The 13874-nt window shown below is 47.8% G+C and overlaps 2 protein-coding genes across 2 annotated transcripts in view; both read right to left on the reverse strand.

Moving 5' to 3' along the window:
- Positions 1 to 13874, reverse strand: part of LOC120663066 (disease resistance protein PIK6-NP-like) — a 53357-nt gene that overhangs the window by 16653 nt on the left and 22830 nt on the right. The gene's annotated exons all lie outside the window — the stretch shown is intronic.
- On the reverse strand, positions 12 to 779 carry LOC120663069 (protein PELPK1-like). Its single transcript, XM_039942103.1, has one exon. It carries the CDS (start codon positions 702 to 704, stop codon positions 249 to 251), a length of 456 nt encoding a protein of 151 aa, XP_039798037.1. The 5' UTR covers positions 705 to 779; the 3' UTR covers positions 12 to 248.

The raw sequence follows: 13874 nt of genomic DNA on the forward strand, positions 1-13874 counted from the left end.
CTCAGAGGTCAAAATAAAATCATATTGGTTAAAAAAGGTAAAATCATACGTATACCATATACACAAATATGTGCATACATACAAAATTACAAAATTAACATTCAAACTTTACACAAGAATATGGATGAAACCATCACAAAAAAAGGAACACCGATTGACAACTGAAGACAACCATCTGGCTGGCCTGTGTGCCGAACTGAAGAGCACGATGTCTGCATCTGCATACGTCCATGATTTACATGGCTTGCTTAGGCCTTGGGTGGTGGTGCGAGGAAGGGGATTGTTGGCACGCCGGGGATGAACATGGACGGCATCGGCGGCAGCGTCACCTTCGGGATGCCAGGGACCGCCGGCATCAATGGCAACGTCACCTTGGGCACGGCAGGCATGACGACGGTGGGAACCGGTGGAAGCGCGGCGCCCGGCATGGCTACCACTGCGGGCACCGTTGGCACGGTCACCGCCGGCACGGTCGGCACCGCTGGCATCGGTGGCACGGTGACCGCGGATATGGCAGGGATCTGTGGCACGGTGGGAACTGCCGGCACCGTCGGCTTCGGCACGGCCGGGATGGCAGCTGCCGGTGCTGCGGCGGGCACCGTGGCGTCGGCAAGCCGGCGAGCCGCGTGGCATGTGCCGCTGCCTTGGACTAGCATGAGTGCCACGACAAGGGCCATTGCGGGGAGGCTCGAGGTGGAAGCCATTGGTGGGCTGGTGATAACTGCAATGGCAAAGGCGTAAGCTTTGGTTAGCTAGGTTATTAGGTATGATTTTGTTGTCAACTTGTGATGCAGAAACGGGAGAGATGGTCGTCAATTTATAGTTCAGGATTGAACAATGGTGATCGATCATCAGCCATCACCTGGCATTTTGGTTGTTGAACAATGGTGATCGAACAATGCCTTCCCAGACATTGCAGGATGCATCGTTCGGTAAGCAGAGATGTGGGGATCAAGATGGTTTGATGACGTTGCGTCCATGGTTCTTCCACGGTTAGCTCACCATATCTTGCTGAACCTGGATTATTTTGCATGATTCAGCTCACTTTCTTCTCTGAAGTCTGAACCCTTTCCGTCATGACACAAGGCAGGTTTCTGGAAACAAGCAAATGTGTTATACCCACATGCTGACATGCTGTTTGGAAATGGAATGGAAACAATGCAAATGCTGAAAGGGGACAAACGAAAGAACAGAGAGCAGCTGCAAACCTTGAAATACAGGTTGCCAGGTGGCAAAACAAAAAAGAAACAAGAGCGGCATCACTTACACCCAAAAATTCGTGAGTGTAGAGGTCAGAACATTTTACTTCTTTATCTAAAAAATAACCACCCAAAAGCTAAAACAGCATCGATCATCTGAATATCTTTCAGCAATCAGATTCATACGCATCGATCTCCCGTTTTCAGTTTTTCCCTACAGCTTGCTACATACCGGCATGGCGGCATAGATTAATCACATTACCACCTGCTCCCAGAAGCAGAGGTGCCGTCTGTACAGAGAACGCGCCTTGCCGCCGAGTCATGACTGGAGACGCGCGATGGCGTTCGGTTCAGCCCCTGATGATCCGGCACAAGTTCTCGCCGAGGTGTGATGGTGGCTGGGCAGCTTCCGGGCGGGGTCGTAGCCCCGTAGAGGTAGGACAGAAGGCACACGCCGCCACGCCGGCATGGTGCGGTCGGCGGTGGCGAGAGATGCCCGAGCTCCCAAGCCGAGCAAGCAGACGACCGCGCGCCACGAGCGCTCATCCAGCAGCACGTTCGCCGAAGGATTGGGGAGATCGAGGTGGAGGGAAGGAGCAAGGGCGCGCGTGGTTGCGCCGACGATGTCAGCCGGCGGGCGGTGGCGAGTGGCAGGCTGGCAGCCCGACCCACGCAGACCAGGGGGGTGGACGGTAAATAAAATACCGTCCACCCTGGATAGTCTGGGAGCCGTTGGATCGAGCATCTGCGGCTAAGATTGCGGCGCACGATAGGATGGGAAGCGAGGGTCCTTGGCCCTTTCCTTTTCTTCTTCCTCGCGCGCTCTGCCTCGGCTCGACCGGTCGCCGGCGTACTCCTCGGCGACTCCGGTGATGCAAGTAGCAGTCTCCGTTTGTGTTGTGGCATGTCCGGTGAATGGAGGATCGCGGCCACCTTCAGGAGTTGGGGTTCCCGTCCCCGTCCCCAGCTCGATGGCGAACTCAACTCTCCAGCATGTCGTCAGTGGTGGTGGTAGGCTGGTTTCCTTGCAGGATTCGTAGGTCAGATGTTGGCGTGGTGCTGGTGCAGAGAGGTCTTCAGAGGCCTGACCTCCAGTTCATCTCTAGTCTGCAGCTCCGTTCCAATCTTGTGCAGATCATGGCAAGGGGAGAATGCTGCGAGATAGATACGCTTTGATTCCATGACCATGGACAGATGTTGAGGACAAAAAGCATGGGATGCTCCACAGATACTATAAAGTTTAGAGTGCTATGCTGACTCTGCCTATGAGTTCTAAGTTCAGAGTGATACATCGCTTTTATTTTAGCGAAACAGCTTGAACCCACATAGCATAGGTTGGCACTTTTTTAATTTTACTCCAATTTTTTTTCCATAGGTTCCAATTTTGTAGGAGTGAGTTGCATCTGAAGATCGAGCAGGCCACATTTACTATCTGTTTGAAAAGGTTTCATACTTATCCATGGCAGGTAAATGAAATACCAACCACCGCTGTGATTGCTAAAGCCAGAACTGAAAAATCAAAGCCATGAACTAAATTCAGAATTGATTGATTCCCTTTGCTTGTGCCAGCCAACTTTGGAAATATATGCACTAGGATGGTAGTTGAGAACTCTGTACTGCATTTAAGTCTTCACATTAGCTATTTTGTTGAGTGCTCCATTCCTTATATATAGAAATATGTACATGTCTGAATCAAAGGCAAATTCTTGAAACCGAGCCCAGATTCAATGGAGGAGCAGAAATATCATTCAAGAGTGGAGGGGAGGCCATCTGTGTTACGGTATAATGGTAACGTAAGCAAAGCTTGTAGGAGTCGGAGGTGCCAGGAATGCAAAACATTCCCAAGGCTGGCAGCAAGCAAGTTAGGGCATCTCCAACCTACAGACATCTGTCGTCTGTAAGTTTTTGGAATTAGTAACACAGACATCTTAGCAGGTAGCTTCTTCAACCCACAGACAATTGCTGTCTATTTTGCTGTCTAATGCTTGGAATGTAGCCTATGATCAACCATGAATACTGTTTGTGTAGACTATTAGCAGCTGTCTATTAGCAGCTGCAAACTGTGAAATACAGGTTGCCAGGTGGCAAAACAAAAAAGAAACAAGAGCGGCATCACTTGCACCCAAACATTCGTGAGTGTAGAGGTCAGAACATTTTACTTCTTTATCTAAAAAAAATAACCACCCAAAAGCTAAAACAGCATCGATCATCTGAATATTTTTCAGCAATCAGATTCATACGCATCGATCTCCCGTTTTCAGTTTTGCCCTACATACCGGCATGTCGGCACCACCCGCTCCCAGAGGCAGGTTCTATCTGGACAGAGATTCAGAGAACGATTTGCAGCGCATCACAGAGCGCTTGCTCGTCACGGAGCTCAAGCAGATTGATTCATACGCAGAAGGCCTTCACTTGCACATGAGCTCTCATGGCTCATGACTGGAGACGCGCGATGGCGTTCGGCTCAGCCCCTGATGATCTGGCACAAGCCCTCGCCTAGGTGTGATGGTGGCTGGGCACACGCCGGGCGGCATGGTTCGGTTTCGGTCGGCGGTGGCGAGAGACGCCCGAGCTCCGACGACCGCGCGCCACGAGCGCTCATCCAACAGCACGTTCGCCGAAGGATCGGGGAGCTCGAGGTGGAGGGCAGAAGGAAGGACGTGGCTGCGCCGACCATGTCAGTGTAATGCCCCAAGTGCCGGTGATAGAGGGAGCCTGAAGGCGTACACAGAGAAGCCGTGTTCAGTAGGCGGGAGCGTGTGTCTAGCGTGTGTGGGACCTACGGGTCAGGGTCGGCAGGAGAGGGTTAATACCCCATGCCGTGTAAGAGACAACAGCTTATTCTGAATCTGAAACAGAACTCCGTGTTCTTCGGGTGACAAGGTCCTCCGCCCGTCCCCGCCCCGAATTTGCTCTTCCCTTTGTGATTTCTCACGTCGCGATTTCGGTTGCGGCCATGGGGCATTACAATTGGTATCAGATTCAGTATCCTTGGTGCGCTCCCGCTTGATTTCTGTTGGTGTTCGTTCCCGTCCCCAATCGAATCTGCCATTCCGGTGATTTCGATCTGCGCCGCCGAGTTCTCTGCCGATCTCGGCGCCCACTGCCAAGCGCCGGTTAGCTATTCCAGCGCCGTCACCCACATACGTTCTTCGCCGCTTAGGTTGCTAGTGGGGATCGGGCGCTCTGGGCCGAGAGATCCTTCGATTGTATCTGACTTCGGGCACTGCATCGACCACTTCGACGCGGTTCGTGGTCTCCGTGTGTGATTACTGAATCCCATCGGCTTTGCGTCGTTCTCGAGCCCGTTGGGGTTTCATCAATTCGAGTCCCGTTCGCTCTGCTTCCTGTGTAATCACCACGGCGCCCCCTAAGCCATCTGTTCAGACCCAATTCGTACTCTCGGCGATGGAGCAAGCTGCAGAGCGGGATCTGGCGCGCTGGGATCAAGTGGACAACAACTTCGATCTCCTGTTCGCTCGCATGGAGGACATCCTCGGTACACAGATCAAGCTGGAGGCGCAGCAAGACCTGACCACCAAGGTGGTCGAGCAGATGATGAAGGACCAGCAAATTCTGGCCAAGCAGATTGAGAACACCGGGCAAGCAGTGGCGAGGATGACTTTGGACACAACGCGAAGACCACATCAGGAACCACCAAGTCCCACGGCTTTAGAGGTTTCGGCAGACAACCCATTCCACCGTGATCCCTCAGGTATTCCACATGTTACCCCTTCCCCACGCCAGGATCGGGGACCTCTGCGTTCAGGTACCGGCGGGTCTCATCGGTTCAAACCAGCGGTTCCCAAGTTGGCCTTCCCACATTTTGATGGTCTTAACCCAAGGATTTGGAAATCTAAGTGTCAAGATTATTTTTCTCTGTATGATGTACCTGATGCTATGAAAGCCACATTTGCATCTCTGCACATTGATGATAATGCAGCTAAGTGGTTACAAGTGTACAAGAGACAGCATGGCCTGGCTGATTGGCAAACTTTCATTGATGCTGTAGAAGAGAAGTTTGGGGCTTCAAATTACAGGGATGCCATGGAAGAGTTATTGAACCTGACACAAACCTCTACAGTGGAGCAATATGCTGCTGCTTTTGAGAATTTATAGTATGAGATTTGTATGCACAATGAAGGATTTGGAGAGCTTTTCTTTGTCTCTCAGTTTGTTAAAGGCCTCAAGTATGACATTGGAGCTGTGGTCCAGTCACAACTTCCTCAGACAGTTGATAGAGCAATTTTGTTGGCTAAAGTGCAACAGCAAGTTCTGGAAAAGGGCAAGACTAGGCTTCAGAAATCTTCTTTTCCTACCAGACAACAATCTTGGTCACCTAGACATGAGTCTAAGGCCAATGTTCCTACCCCATCTATGTCTAAGGAAAGACTACTGCTGAATTATAGAAAATCCAACAATCTCTGTTACTACTGTGGAAAGAAATATGATCCTGCTCATGCTGCTACTTGCACACAAAGGCCCAAAGCTCAGGTCAATGCACTAGTGGTGAATGATTTAGATATGCCCCTATCTGAAGAAGTGGTTGCCCAGTTGGAGTTAGAAGATTCTCTCACCAATGAATTTGGGCAGTTATCCCTAAATGCTATAGCTGGGACAGATCAAGGACAGACACTGAAACTCAGAGCTTTGGTGAAAAACAAGGTTATGCTTACTCTGGTGGATAGTAGGAGTACCCACAGTTTTGTCAGCTCCCAATTCTTGCAGCAGGTTGGGATTACACCTATTCCAACAGTTCCTACTTCAGTCAAATTGGCTAATGGGCATGTGCTGATATCAGACCACTGGGTTCCACAGCTATCTTGGTGGTGTGATGGTTTCACTTTACATACTGATATGAAAGTGCTGGACATAGATGCTTTTGATGCTATACTGGGCTTTGATTGGTTACAGAAAAACAGTCCTATGACTTGTGATTGGGAGAACAAACTCATTCAATTCACACAAGGAGATCATGATGTCAGGCTGCAAGGTATTAAAATACAAGATTCTGAGATTTCCCAATTGCCTGCTTATAAGTTGTATAAGTGGTGGAAGGGTAATGATATTTGGGCTTTGGTGATGCTAGTTCCTGCGGCTCAGCCTATCCATTCAGATGTTTGTCACCAGGTGGAGCAGCTGTTGGATAAATATCAGGAGATATTTCAGGATCCCAAGAAGTTACCTCCTGAGAGAGCTTATGATCACACTATACCATTGCTTCCTATGGCTATTCCAGTTAATGCTCGGCCATACAGGTACTCTCCTTTGCATAAGGATGAGATTGAGAGACAGTTGAGAGAAATGTTGACTGCTGGGTTGATAATCCCAAGTACCAGCCCTTTTGCATCTCCTGTACTATTGGTTCAGAAGAAAGATGGGAGTTGGAGGTTTTGTGTAGATTACAGAAGGTTGAATGACTTGACCATAAAGAATAGATTTCCTATGCCTCTTATTGAAGAAATCATTGAGGAGTTGGCTGGCAGTTCCTACTTCACCAAATTAGACATGAAGTCTGGTTATCACCAAGTTAGAATGAAACAAGAAGATGAATACAAGACAGCTTTCAAAACCCATCATGGTCATTATCAGTTCAAAGTAATGCCATTTGGGTTGACCAATGCCCCAGCAACCTTTCAGTGCATCATGAATGAAGTGCTGACCCCTTTTCTCATAAAATTTGTAATGGTATTCCTAGATGATATATTGATATACAGCCCAGATTTGGATAGCCACTTGGCCCACCTGGAGTAGGTGCTAGAGACTTTGAGAACCAACCAGCTTTACATAAAGAAAAGCAAATGTTCTTTTGCTCAAGGACAAGTGGAATATCTTGGACATGTGATTTCAGGGAGAGGAGTTGCTACTGCTAGTGATAAAATAGAAGCCATGCTGAAATGGCCTGTTCCCAAAAATGTAACTGATGTGCGAGCATTTTTGGGATTAACCGGTTATTACAGAAGATTTGTTAAGGATTATGGTTGCATTGCTAAACCATTAACTCAGTTGTTGAAGCACAAACAGTTTCAGTGGTCTCCAGCTGCCCAGGTTGCTTTTGAACAACTGAAACAGGCTATGGTTAGTGCCCCGGTCTTAGCCTTGCCTGATTTCAAGGAGAGTTTTGTGGTAGAGACAGATGCATCAGACATTGGATTTGGTGCCGTACTTATGCAAAAAGACAGACCCATTGCTTTCTTGAGTAAGGCTCTTGGTGACTCACACAAGACTAAATCCATCTATGAAAAGGAGTTCCTTGCCCTGATCATGGCAGTAGAGAAGTGGAGACAATACTTACAGCGGCAAGAATTCATCATTAGAACAGATCATCAAAGTTTAGCTTATTTGACAGAGCAAAATCTACATTCTGAGTTGCAAAGAAAGGCGATGACACGTCTTATGGGGCTACAATTCAGAGTGGTGTACCGCAAAGGCAGGGAAAATCCAGCTGCGGATGCACTTTCCAGGGTGGGTCATATGATGGCCATACAAGCCATGTCTTCTGTTCAGCCACAATGGATACAAGAAGTCACCAATTCTTATGTTACTGACAAGGAAGCACAAGATTTATTAGCTCGTTTGATCTTGGTCAGTCCTGATATTCATGGATTTTCCTTGGACAATGGGGTCATTAGGCAACATGGCAAGATATGGGTAGGGCACAACTCAGCTGTTCAGACTAGGATCATAGCTGCTATGCATGCAAGTCCTGTGGGGGGACATTCTGGTCAGAAAGCCACCTTCCATAGGGTCAGCAATATGTTTGCTTGGAAAGGGCTGAAGCGAGATGTGGTCAATTTTGTGCAACAATGTGGTGTTTGTCAACAAGCCAAGCATACTCACACTCATCCAGCTGGTCTGTTACAACCTCTTCCTATTCCTGAAGGAGTCTGGAGGGACATTTCCTTGGATTTTGTGGAAGGTTTGCATAAGGTCGATGGTTACAGTGTAATTCTGGTGGTTGTTGATCGATTCACAAAGTATGCTCACTTTATGGCTCTTAAACATCATTATACTGCCCTTTCAGTTGCCAAGGTATTGTATGATCAAGTGATCAAGTTACACGGTATGCCGCAATCTATGATCTCGAACCGTGACAAGGTGTTCACTAGTACAGTTTGGACGGAGTTATTCAAGATGGAAGGTGTTCAACTTAAGTATAGTACAGCTTATCATCCTCAAATGGACGGCCAAACGGAGCAGGTCAATCAATGTTTGGAGATGTACCTTCGGTGTGCTGTCAGTCAATCTCCCAGGCAGTGGAAGGCATGGTTATCACAGGCCGAATTCTTGTACAATATGATGTTCCACTCATCTCTGGGTTGTTCTCCATTCCGAGCTCTTTATGGGTATGATCCCATGATGGGTGCTATGTTGGATGCTACTGTCAAACCTCCGGCCTCGATTGCAGAGTTTGTTATTGATCGTCAGTTGCAGTGTGGGTTACTGCGCGACCAACTGGCGCGTGCACAACTTCGCATGAAACAGAATGCAGATCGCAAACGCACAGATGTGGAGTTTCAGGTGGGCGATCAAGTTTTGCTGAAGTTGCAACCGTATGTTCAGACATCAGTTGCCAGTCGTCCATTCCCAAAGTTGGCACTGAAGTACTACGGCCCCTTCGCGGTTCTGGAGCGAGTAGGTGCGGCAGCGTACAAGCTAGCGCTTCCACCTGACAGTCTCATCCACCCTACCTTCCATGTGTCACAGCTTAAACCATTTCGTCCATATTTCACACCGGTATACTCTACCCTTCCTTCTTCTGTGGATTTACATACTGTTGAATTAGAACCTGAACAGGTGTTGGAGCGTCGACTGGTGAAGAAGGGCAATGCAGCAATTCCACAAGTGTTGATCAAATGGACTCAACTACCTGAAGCTTCTGCTACTTGGGAAGACTACAATGTCGTCAAGGCGCGCTTCCCGGCTGCACCGGCTTGGGGTCAAGCCAGTTCTTCAACGGGGGGAGATGTAATGCCCCAAGTGCCGGTGACAGAGGGAGCCTGAAGGCGTACACAGAGAAGCCATGTTCAGTAGGCGGGAGCGTGTGTCTAGCGTGTGTGGGACCTACGGGTCAGGGTCGGCAGGAGAGGGTTAATACCCCGTGCCGTGTAAGAGACAACAACTTATTCTAAATCTGAAACAGAACTCCGTGTTCTTCGGGTGACAGGGTCCTCCACCCGTCCCCACCCCGAATTTGCTCTTCCCTTTGTGATTTCTCATGTCGCAATTTCGGTTGCGGCCACGGGGCATTACAGTCAGTCGGCGGCCGGCGGCGAGGGGCGGGGGCGGACGGTAATATAGTCCGGGGTGGACGGTAAATCAAATACCGTCCACCCTGGATGGTCTGGGAGCCGTCGGATCGGATATATGCGGCTACGATTTGCGGCGTAGGGTAGGGTGGGAAGCGAGGATCCTTGGACCTTTTCTTTTCTTCTTCCTCGCGCGCTCGGCCTCGCCCTCGGCTCGACCGGTCGCCGGCGAACCCCTCGGCGACTCTGGTGATACAAGTAGCAATATCTAGAGCTCGCATGTCGTCAATGGTGGTGGTAGGGTGGTTTCCTTGCAGGATTATATTCGTAGGACAGATGATTGTTGGCAATTGGCATGTTGCTGGTGTAGAGTTGTTCAGAGCCATGACCTCCAGTTCATCTCTAGTCTGTAGCTCCGTCAATCTTGTGCAGATCAAGGCAAGGGGAAAATGCTGCGGGATAAGCTTCTACTCATTCCATGACCATGGCCAGATGTAGAGGACAAAAAGCATTGGATGCTCTGACCACAGATGCTACTGAAGTTCAGAGTGCTATGCTGACTCTGCCTATGAGTAGTTCAGACTTGAGAGTGATACATCGCTTTTAATTTATTTTTGCGAAACAGCTTGAACCCACGCATACCAGAGCGCTTTGGTTACTCTAATTATTTTCCTTGGGTTCCAATTTTTAGGAGTGAGTTGCATCTGAAGATCGAGCAGGCCTCATTTACCATCAGTTTTGAAAAGGTTTCATACTTGTCCATGGCCGGTAAATGAAATACCAACCACCGCTGTGACTGTGACTGTGATTGCTAAAGCAGGAACTGAAAAAATCAAAGCCATGAATTAAATTTAGAATTGATTGGTCCCTTTGCTTGTGCCAGCCAACTTTGGAAATATATGCATTACGATGGTAGTTGAGAACTCTGTAGTGCTTTTAGTCTTCGCATTAGCTATTTTGTTGATTGCTCCATCCATTCCTTATATATAAATATGTACATGCGTCGGAATCAAAGACAAATTCTTGAAACTGAGCCCATATTCAATGGAGGACTTGACCAATGCATTATACAAGAATCCTGTAGACACTGCAGATGGTTTGCCCTCGCTGGATTGGATAACTAGACTGAAGATTGCAACTGGTGTGGCTGAGGCTATGTGCTTCCTTCATGATGAGTGTAGCCCGCCATTAGTGCACAGGTATGCCTTTCTATTTGATCCAGATTTGTAGTTGTTCCATTTGGTACTGCAATGATATGCTGTTGTTGCTTGGTACAGCCTAGTATTCAAAACATTATTCATCCATGTCCTAGTTTTGTTTTGTCCCAACACTTTGATCATAATCTAGAACACCATGGAAGGACCAGATCAAGATGCCTTCCTTTTCAGTTTTCGGCATCCTATTGGCAAATTAAGGTGACAGTTACATCAAAGACCACAAGAGTTAGGAACAATGAAAAATGTATAATCGATTAATTTTATAATTGTTAGGGGGGTCCCCTTTGTTGCTTTTATGATGACACCAATGCATTTAATGTTATCGATGCACTACTGCTGAACAAAATGAATTTCTCTATGCATCAGTCTTTTGTTTATGTATCACTTAAGTAGACTGAATATGCTCTATCTCTGTATATTGACTAGAAGCAACACAGTATAAAAAAACATTTTGGTGTGATTAGCCATTCCTTGTAATTCTTTTTGTTGGAAAAGAAATGTTGCTAGTATGTATGTCTATCTGAACTCATTATGCATTCTTCTGGATCTTCATGCTGTTTACTTTTACTGAAGTCTTGAACAAGTACGCCATCACATTCAATCTCTACCACAGAATTACATTTGCATTTGACAATTTACCTTCATGTTATGCGGATGCCATCAATCATTCAATGAATCTTTACTTAATGTACTTTGACATTACTAGAAGTAGCCATCTTCTGTTCCTCCTACCCTTTTTGTTTCATTAATTGTTTCAACATCTATCATTTTGACTCGGCTATCCTCTCAGTAGGTGAGTTCAAGTTTTCTTAGTTTATACAAGAATACCTCCAAACTTATGCATGATGCTCAATGCCAGAATTTTCCTTTATGTCACTGTTGACACTGATTTATTGAGTACTCGTTTCTTCATTGCAATTGTAGAGATATCCAAGCAAGCAGTGTCCTTCTCGATGATAAATACGAAGTGCGACTCGGGAGTATGAGTGACATATGTGTCCAGCAAAGTGGGGGAAGCCAGAATGTCTTCTCTCGGATATTGAGATCATCAAAGTAAGATTACTACCTGAACCACATTTCTTCCCTTTTCAGATAAGGCATACGAGAACTGCACTCTTTAAATGGCTTAATTTGTTGGCATTAGGATGTAAGCAGTATTGATTTGGTTACTGAATAAAATAAAGAGTATTCTAAAATAAATATACTCATAGAAGTCATGGTAAAATAACCATCACTTTATTCTTACATATATATTAGTTTACTTAATTTGTCTTTGTAGGCTCCGTTGTATGTACTACTGCGGTTGTGATGTCTGCCAATACTTGATGTTATCATCACTAGTTTAGTTAAATGATGCAGCAACATGTTTACAGAGTGTGAATTCTGGGAGCATCCGAGCATGCCATTTTTTTCCAGTTAAGGACACATCTATATGGTTGGCTTTGCATTTTTTTCCCAGTGAATTCTGGGAGCCATTTTTTTTCCATTTTTTTCCGAGCATGCAAGTTCCTCCTATGGTTGGCTTTGCATGATCGCTGCTGGACGGCGGCGCGCCGGAAGCGACATGGTCTCCAGGACGATGATACTTGCATCCTCTGCAATCAGGAGCCGGAGTGCATTGATCACTTACTGCTTCTCTGTTCCTTTTCTTGTGACATCTGGTTTAGCGTCTTGAGTTGGTTCGGCTGGGGTCAGGTAGCACCTGACAGTCAAGCTGCTATTCTTGCGGAATGGTGGACTACGGCAAGGAAACGTATCCCCAGGGACGCTCGCAAGGGATTTGACTCTCTTGTGGTCTTAGTATCTTGGCTCCTCTGGAAAGAACGAAACAACAGGACTTTTGATCGACGGGCACAGTCAGCACGAGAGTTTCAGGCCGCAGTGTGTGATGAAATTGTCATGTGGATTCAGGGAGGGTTCAAGAGTTTAGAGGTGGCAGCGGTTGCTGCAAATAGGTTCTTGGGACGCCTAGTGGTTTCCTTTCCGAACGGTTAATGAGTGTGTTTTGAAGGGTTGGTTCCATCCTCTGTAACCGACCTAGAGGTCGTTGTAACTTTTATTCTTCCCTCTTAATGAAAAACGTGCTCAGGCACGGTCGCGAAAAAGGACACATCTATATGGATTTGGTGAAATTGAGCTGAATTTCAGATTCTGTAGCTATGGTTTGCTGATTACAGATAACCAAAGGATTCTGTTTTACGGGCATGTGTTGGTTTTTTTGGTGGTGGCTGATAGTTGGTAGTTCACTGTCTTCTGCTGCTATTATATGTTGTTTAGCGAACTCCAACATTTGTGTGCCTGAAACCATTTTTGTTTTCCTCTGAAGTTGGTAACTGACGTTGGTATCTGACGCTTTCTTGTGGCAGGTCTCTCGACAAGCACACATCAGGTGCGTAAATCTTCCACAAATGCTGCTACTTTTTTGTAATCCATGTTCGTCTGAACAAACTCCTTTATTTAGAAAAATGCAATGTCCACAGATTAATTCTAGAACAACTTTGGCTGGAGCTGGTGACCGGCAACTTCGGCATCAGCGGGTCGAACGACGCCGCCTCCGAGGAGTGGCTGGCGAACACGCTGAGCAAGATCAACGGCGGCGACAAGGCGAGCATCACGAGCATCATCGACCCGCTGCTCGTCGTCGACGAGGACCACCAGGAGGAGGTGTGGGCGGTGGCGATCATCGCCAAGACCTGCCTGAGCGCCAAGCCCTCGCGGCGGCCGTCGGCGCGGCACGTGCTGCGCGCCCTGGAGAGCCCGCTGCGGGTGGTCCGGCAGGGCTCCTCCCGGTCCAACTCGGCGCGGCTGCGGAGCTCATGGCAGTCCGTGTTCCAGGGGAACCACCACCACCGGGCGCACACCCTGGACCGGCGGCACTCGGCGCGGTCGCACGGGAGCGCAGGCGGAGGGGAGGGGTCCTTCTCGTTCTCGTTCAAGAGGGCCGCGGCGGCGACGGAGGTCGCGCCGGAGCTGGCGGCGGCGCTCGACGAGGACGTCGTCGTTGTGTAGCGTTAGCGTGTCGGCTGCCCCCCCCCCCCCCATTTCTTGGTTCCTTTTTACAGGCATTCCTGATTCTTTTTTTTCCTCACGTGATATCGTCACATCGCTTTTGTGTATAATTTGTTGTTGTCTGATGCGTTCATCCGGTACGGTGTTCCAACGTGAACAAAAAAAATTGTGCATAGAGAGCATGTTTCAAATATTTTTGG

This window comes from Panicum virgatum, chromosome 2N (assembly GCF_016808335.1).
Source record: "Panicum virgatum strain AP13 chromosome 2N, P.virgatum_v5, whole genome shotgun sequence".
Taxonomy (NCBI): domain Eukaryota; kingdom Viridiplantae; phylum Streptophyta; class Magnoliopsida; order Poales; family Poaceae; genus Panicum; species Panicum virgatum.